This window comes from Limulus polyphemus, unplaced genomic scaffold (assembly GCF_000517525.1).
Source record: "Limulus polyphemus unplaced genomic scaffold, Limulus_polyphemus-2.1.2 Scaffold570, whole genome shotgun sequence".
Lineage (NCBI taxonomy): Eukaryota > Metazoa > Arthropoda > Merostomata > Xiphosura > Limulidae > Limulus > Limulus polyphemus.
In genome coordinates, this window is record NW_013666180.1 from 185441 (window position 1) to 194190 (window position 8750).

The 8750-nt window shown below is 34.7% G+C and overlaps 1 protein-coding gene across 2 annotated transcripts in view; it reads right to left on the reverse strand.

Moving 5' to 3' along the window:
* Positions 1–8750, reverse strand: part of LOC106459162 (sodium/calcium exchanger 1-like) — a 104796-nt gene that overhangs the window by 64920 nt on the left and 31126 nt on the right. For both annotated transcript variants that reach the window (XM_022385595.1, XM_022385594.1), the window contains exon 2: positions 4823–6871. In XM_022385595.1, coding sequence (XP_022241303.1) covers positions 4823–6534 — 1712 coding nt within the window. In that variant the 5' untranslated portion in view covers positions 6535–6871. The remainder of the gene's footprint in view (positions 1–4822; positions 6872–8750) is intronic.

An 8750-nucleotide genomic window follows, 5' to 3' on the forward strand; every position in this document is an offset into this window, starting at 1 on the left:
ACGACATAGTGTCGCAACAAGATCACTTCCACATACTCTTGGAAGGTTAATGAGGTGCACTGTTGATACCACAACATAGTGTCGCAATAAGATCACTTCCACATACTCTTGGAAGGTTAATGAGGTGCACTGTTGATACCACAACATAGTGTCGCAACAAGATCACTTCTACATACTCTTGGAAGGTTAATGAGGTGCACTGTTGATACCACGACATAGTGTCGCAACAAGATCACTTCCACATACTCTTGGAAAGTTAATACATCGAAATCTATTATTATAACAAAAAGAAAAAGAGAGGTAGAGGTGGAGGGATTATCTTATACACTTGTACTTCAGTTGTTTATACAGCCGATTTTCATCTCAGCGGATTAATTCACGTTTTAGACACATTTTATGAGAACGTTATGTCATTGTCTTTACATTGTCACAACCATGTTTTTTTTTATCTGTGCGAGTGGTAATGATGGGCGTTGCAAGTTGTTGAAGCATTAATGGGAACACGTTCACTATTCACTGGTTAATCGTTTAACTTAATTCGGATTGTGATGGATATTCCATAGAATCTGACATTTCAGAGCAGCCAGTTCAAGAGTAGAAAATTCTACTAAATCTGAACTTATAAGATTATTATAATATTAGCATTACCCATTACTGTTTATTCTCCGTTAATGAACTATGTTTTAAAAGTGTTACATCTAGCAGAAAAATCTGTTACAAACCAATCATGTGAGTCTGAGAAACACATGAAATTTAAGTTGTGATGTGCCATGAACTTGTTAATAGAGGTCGTAAAAATTCAAAATAACTTTTTTCACTGTCTTCCTTACTTTTTATCATAATACGGTAATCCAGAGTACGGCTTTATAAAGAGAATTCAGTGAATTGTAACCTCAGTTTCTACAAGATAGTCTTTCGTAACTGTATTGTCATTATTCTGTGTAACCTTAGTTTCTACAAGGTAATGTTAGGTAACTATATTGTCATTATTCTGTGTAACCTTAGTTTCTACAAGGTAATCTTACGTAACTGTATAGTCATTATTTCTTATTTCTTAATGTTTGAAACAAACACAGCTAAGATGATAATGAAGTGAGTGAAACAAGTAATAAGATGTATAACTCAATAAAACTTAAAAGAAAAAATTACCTAATTAAACTCACTAAGCCGATATAATATTATTTGTTTCTGATGAAGCTTTATTGCCTTTAAAGTTTAAAATGTCACTAGACGGCGATACGAGCTACGTCAGTAATTACTGGCTATATAATACATTTAATAACAATAATCTAAATGGACACAAGGTAACTGATATTTCTGTTCAATCAATATCCATATCCAATATGTCCACACTTTACACTTATAAAGCTCGTGTGATATCCACGTGTTTCTTCTCCTCTTAATATTTTCATATATTATTACGGACTTTCAACGTGTGCATTACATGATCTTATGGAATGTTTTGTTGATCATACTCAGAAAATGATGAATTATGAATATACAGTAGTTTTCCTTAATTATTTTTAGTGATAATGGTTCATACCGATTTTTTTAACTTTTAATTAATTTGAAGAGTATTTTCTTACATGCTAGGTTTTGTAAAATTCTAAGTCAAGTAAAAAATGAAAATATTTGGAATCAGAGTAGTTCCTACTGTAAGTTAGTTTTAGGTTTCGAGTTTTATAGTTGGTATATAAAGTTCCTGCAACAAACGAAAATATTTCATTTTCTAGAGAAATAATGATTTTGATGCAGCCAAGTCCTGTAGAATAATGTTTCTTGATTTTGACGACGTAGCTGAATAAAAATTCACTTGGAAATAGCTTGTCTTGAAGAAGTTCCGTTTTAGTAATATAACTCCACGTGAATCTGACTATAGTTACTTTTGTTACAGTCTCAGCAATGTGTATTGTCTTTACACACACACACACGCATTTCGTTGCATTGCCTTTTTGGGCTGGGCGTGGTCAAGAGTTTAACGTGGTGGACAGTGAATCCGCGGTTCTTGGCCCGTTGCCACAAGAAACGACAACATAAAATCGCGCTTCTTATTTTGGATCCGTGGGAGTGATAAAGAAGCAGGAACAGACTTGCAAGGAACAAAAGGAGGATACTTTTATATATGAAAGAAAACATTTTTTGCTGTGTTACTAGTTTTGTCTTTTTATTAACCTTTCGAACCTTCTTTAATCAGCAAATTATGATATCTCCACCTTTCTTAATTGCATATAACATATTTTACACCCCCTCCCCCAAGTTTAAACTTAGAGACTGGCAAACTTTTAACTCACCGAAAAAAGGAAAGACAAAAATCACTACCGGCCTACACTGTGCTGATGTCATTTCGAGTGAAACTGGGGTGAGGGGGAGTATAAATATTTACTATCTTATGTTAATTGTTAATTTGTAATTTGACTAATTTAACCTTTTGAGTTGCATCACTACAGGTCAGTTTTTGTCATTTGGGACTGGTTCATCGGCAAAATTTCCGGTGAACTTCACTGCCAGTACAGCTTGACAAGTTAGGCCCCCTGTTTTTTTTTATACATAACACGTTCCGACAACTGCTCAATCCTTGCAAGTAATCCTTATCACGAAGTTCCGATAACTAATCATTCACTCTGAATAATTATACCGTTTTGTCTTAGCACGTTTGACAGCTGCTCAATCCCAGCAAATACTTCTTATCATGAAGTCCGGTAGCTGATCATTAATTCTGAAGAACTAAGAGTTTAGTCGAGATGCCATTGCGTAAAATGAAATAATAAACTTGCACTAACAATCAACGTCTTTCAAATGTTCGTTGGTACAAAGAAAGACGTGTAATGAATTTGTTATTATATATTTATTTCAATATCGACGTTGTTTAGATTCAGTTTGTATTTAAAAACCTGCATAGCTTGTAGTGTTAAATAAGTATTACGAAACTCCTGCCTATTCTCCAAAGTTGTAGAAGATTGTCGAGAGTAAGAATCAACAATATATGTATATACGTAAACACTTAAATTGTATTGTTACGTAAAACTGAATTTTCTAGAAAACGTTCCCACGCCTATAAATATAAATAACGCGCCGCGCCAAAAGAGTGTCTATTAGTAGATCGTAATAATTGGTGTGCTATAAACTTCGAAAGCTATAACTGTGATTTTTATAACGCTTATCAATCGGAAAACTTTAGATACTTGACCAGGAATATTTACAAATTTCGAACGTTACAAATCGTTTAACTTCAGTGGATTCTCATTGGACATCAGTATTTTTACGAAAACATTACCCAACTTCAAACTCGGCGCGTGTGTCAAAGGACAAAGCTAGCTAGCTTCCCGGCGAATCGTACCGATATCAACTCGTAATTAATTCGCTCATCGTGAACCCTCGATAAGATAAAGGCAGTTCCAGGCTAGATAGAAGATTTTATATTGTTTATAAGTTTGTGAAACTTTTGTTTATCAATCATTGTTTGCAATAACTATTTGTAATAATTGTTATTGTAAATTGTATTGTTTTGTGTATATTAAAACGTATATGTGTTAAAAACAAAAACGGTGTGTATCAATCTTGTTGGCAAATATCATAAATTGACTAATATATCGGCAAATATTTCAATACTAAATCCAAAGTACAATTAAACTACTAAATTTAAATTATCAATTAACTCGGCTTCGGACTATTCGAAGTTCTAATACGTAACAGGCGGTATATTTGGTTCGTTCTGTTTACGAAATTTCAGCCCCTTAAAAATTCTAAACTTAAGTTCACAATATAAACACCATTTCCACTGCTATTACGCAGTACTTCACTAGATACAAACCAAAGAGAGAAAAGATTACGTTTAATATTTCACACCTGAAATAGATTTGTCTAACTGTTTTCGAAGATTTTATAAAGACACACAATGAACGATAGTTTTATAGAAAATACATCTTATGAATTCTAAAGAAAATCCATTTTACTTAAATTTTTTTTATTGTTCGAAAATTTTTAACGTGGAAATCGAACTATACGTATGAATTTAAGGAAACTTGCTTAAATTAACAGCTTATATCGAAGTTCAATATAAACAGTTCTGTAATGCGACTCGTCAGGTAATGTCTTCATACGTAAACACTATGTGGACGTAAAGTTATAAAAAATACTTTTACATTTCATTCCTCAACCTCATTCTCGGAAGATAACAATAATAAAAGGAACAAACACTGGAGATACGTGTAAATCACAGAAACGTATTTGGTACCTGAGTAAAAATTAGAAGCACGACCTATTTAAGTTTCTGGTGTGTTATAAAAAATGCGATAACAGCGAGGATTTGTTTTGCTATCACTGTAGATTATGAGTTTTCCCTGTGAATAAAAAATAATTAATTTGAAACTTTTTCGAAAAAATATTTATTATTTTATATTATTGAAAAATTTTTACATTTGAACTTTTCCACTGTTTACTTACTACATGCACGATAATTAAAACGATCTCCATTTAATTTTTTTATCTCATCAGGTAAACAACTTCCGTACAAACGTAATACTCCACGTGCATGTATATTACATTTGAACTTTTCCACTGTTTACTCACTACATGCACGATAATTAAAACGATCTCCATTTATTTTTTTATCTCATCAGGTAAAAAAATTCCGTACAAACATAATACTCCACGTGCACTTGTCTTGTTTAGGTACGTTCTGAGTGAATAACCCAGCTAAACCTGAATTAAATTATCCGACAAAATATTAAAACATGCAAGATAAATGAAAACCAAATCATGTACATAATCTATTCAAGTGTCTAAAATAGTAATTAACAAAATACGTTAAAAAACTACTTACATGAGTTCGTTGTTTTCGAAGATAATTTCGCCCTCAATACTTTCATAGTCAACTTCAGCTTTTGCAGTGCTGTTTAGAGTCCTAAAAGGGACCACCACTCGACCTCTTGCTCCATTATAGCGACTAACTGGGATGTTGCACGTGCCGGAAGACTCGGTTGTCTCGTAATGAGTTTCGTTGAAAGCGAAGACACCACTATGGTCATCGTCCAATATCATTACCGTTGCTATAGAGGGAGGTGCCAGCTGTAAGGATGGACGTTGTCCCAGTCGTAGACCACCATCAGATCCCAAGTAACGAGGGTTGCTGAGACGAACGTAGAAGTGTTCGTCTTCTTCAAAAATGTCATCATCAATTATCGAGATGAATATCTGTTTATGGACTTCTCCTGGGCGGAAGACTAATGTACCCTCCACTGGCTCGTAGTCGGAACCAGCTTCTGCAGTGCCATCTTCCGTATGGAAGTCCACGCAAACTGTTTGACTAGGGTCTCCCTCCCTAGAAATAGTTACAGCGAACTCCCCAACGTTCTCCATTACAGTGTAATGGCCCGGGTTGAAGAAAATGCGAACTGTGTCGTCTTTCACTTCTACTACGTCTTTTTCGATATATTTTTTCTTTACCTCGTGTTTTTCTATCTTTCGTTTCATCAAATTGCTTCCCCCTGTAAGTTTTTTTGTTGCTTGTAAACGGTAAAATGCTCTGCTCTTAGGTCCTTTGTTAAGAATTTCTTCTCTAGCCATCATCTCTAATTGTTCCATGCTACAGACAGGATTCTTCCGCCGTAGTTCACGAAGAATTTGGATGTATTTCCTTCTGTGTTCCTCAAACTCCCGGATTTCGTCATTCTCTTCCTCATCAAATACTTTTAACCCTCCATCAGCTATATGGTTAGCTTTACAAGAAATCCCCATCTCCACGTTTTCCCCCTCTCCTCCGACAATAACCCCTCTTCGATTCATCCTATACTTTTTGGGTAGAAATTTATAAATCAAAAGTCTTCGGTCGGCGATGTATGCGGTCAGGACAATAACTGGAAAAAAAATGAAGGTGGTCAAGCCCTCCCAAACTTCGATTACGCCATAAGATGACCAGGTCAAAATCAGATAGAGCCAGACGTATGCAAAAATACTCCAAATCATAGTTACGAAGAAGACTGGTAAGTGTTTGATCCGTCTGCTTTCGTTGTTAGGAATTACATAAACACATAAACCTATAATAACGAACATATTAAAAGCTGCACTACCAACAATGGTTCCAGGTCCCAGCTCTCCCGCCTGAAAATTTTGTCCGTAAACTTCAATAATCGAGAGAAGGATTTCTGGTGCAGATGACCCGAGAGCCATTAAGGTCAAGTTCGAAACTGTTTCGTTCCATATGCGCACGCTAATAGTATGTTTTTCTCCATTAGGTTTTTTTATTACTACATCCTTCTCTTTGGATGTAATTACTTCAATAGATGCCATAAACCGGTCGGCAATGATAGAAATCCCAACGAACATGTAGCACAAACCAAGGAAATAAACAAGTCCTCTGGCAATGATGTCTCCAGTACTGAGATTATGGTTCGGCAACCATAATGGAATTATTAATCCATTTTTACACTTGGTGGAGTTATCTGCTTCTGCTGGGAGAATAAAGATGGCAAAAGAAATTACAATTATCCAACCCGATACAGGTAACCATGTGGTACAATGCTCCAATGGCAACATGTTGACCTCACTGATAGAAGTGTTGAGGGTGACAGTATAGAAAGACTGGTATTAGTTTAAACATTTTAATGATCAGTGTTCTACTCGTAACCCACACAAACTATAAATCAATACCAGTGTCTACTTTTTCTAAAATATTTTGCAATTACTGAATAAATTTGAATCGTTTTATTTTTTTAATCTCTAATGCACGTAAACCTCGGATGTAGGATGTACTTCACAAATGGCTTCTTTATACATCTTCTTGGCTGACCACTTCTGATACAACACGTACTTTCACATGCAAACGTCCAACAGACAATAGTTATTGTTGGTTTTCAAGTCACCTTTTAGTCCCCTAACACAGAGAGAACATAATGTAAGAACAGTAGTATTTAATTTCAGAACCTTCTAGAAAGTGATTTATAACAAAACATCTCTTGTTTGTGTGCAGTAATCTTGATAATGTTAAAGAATGAAAGTCGCGTCATTTTGACATCAATATGATGAACTATAAGAACAGAAGATAGCTATAATCTATGTTTATGTTCGAGATAACATGGTATTTCCTCATAGTGTGGTCTTTAATATAAGTAATTATTTGCACCTCTTCTTGACCCTAAACCTCATCCACTTTACTCACTCGAAACAATAACTATTATCACTCAAGTGCGTATCGCTCTCAGAAAACCATGTGCACGGAAAGTGGGAGGTTTTTTAATCTAAGCAATAATCCCTTGTCACTGTAATGCTGAAGTCTTTAATCTTTAATCATCTCAACGCAAACAAAAGAATATCTTACTAGTCTCTGAGATAAACAAAGAAAGAATTTTGCTTAACTAGGGACTTGATATTTATGTTTTGATACAAGGCTAGTTATAAAGAATCACACTCTGATCGGACGTCACAACAGTGAGACACTTAACGACGTTTCGCTACAGAATGGGAGAGCACGCATAGTTAATATTATACACATGTAGGTGCGTTTTCAAACATAATATAGATACAAACACGACACACACACACACACATACATATTTCGTTTCGTTGCAAATATAAATTTTCGCATATTTGATCAATGAATGAATGAACTTACATTTAAAACAAATATGGCGCTGCTTGCTTAACCCTCATCCAAATTGTTCTCTCTTGATTATTTAAAGCAATATATCTTTATTATCCTGAAAAATAACCTAACGAATAATTTTTAATTAATTATAATAAGGCGTTGGATTAAAACGTAACAATTTCAGTGAAAACTTTACATTACTAGCGAACCCGTGGGCCTATGGTCCACATTTATGGTCCTCTATAATGCCCATTTAATGCTTGAACTACTATTTTGCACTATTTCAGATTAATTATCATTGCCGTTATAATGCAAATTTAATTTCTTTAGCCAAATTACAAACGGTAATTAGTAGGCCTACTTATTTATGTGCTCTAATGTAAATCAATGCCTAATTTGGTGTTCGTTTTCGGGGAGTGCCTGTAAAAGTGGTTTCGCGAAACACCCGAGTTCTCTAAGGGATTTGGATGAAAAGTTTTACCTTTGTACAAACTTCAGGACCGAAACGATTCATTTATTATTATTTATAAGTCGGTACAGGCACCGACTTAGGAGGAGTTACGTGACACACAGCCATAGATTCTTATTATATAGATGTTCATTATCTGCAGTTTTTGCATTATGTACCCATGTTGGTAATCAAAGATTTAATATGAAAAATTCACTTACGCAGAAAAATGTCTACTGATAAGAAACGTTTTAAAGTAAATTGCTACAGAAAGAGACCGCCGCTAAACATATTTAAATTATAATTTTTAAAACCTATGTATTCGACCAAATGATGTATTTCTATATACCTCAAGTAAGAAAAAGAAATGCTTCAATACAGCTAAATTAGTTCTGGACGTTTCGGTCAAGTCAATCTTTATCAAATGCTCGAATATTGCAGTAACTAATAAAGTACGCTCACAAATGCAGCATTTGGCTTATAATTTACATTAATTTCGCGTATTATATGCAAACTGCTACAAAAACGAGGAATATATAGAATGTACAACTGAAGGAAAAATACCCCAATTCAAGTTAGAAAAAGAATATCGGGTGCATATAAAGTGAGATTTGAACATTTTTTAAAGGATCAAGTTTTTTGGCCCTGCATGGTCAGGTGGTTAAGGCACTCGACTCGCAATCAGAGGGTCGCGGGTTCGAATCCCTGTCACACCAAACA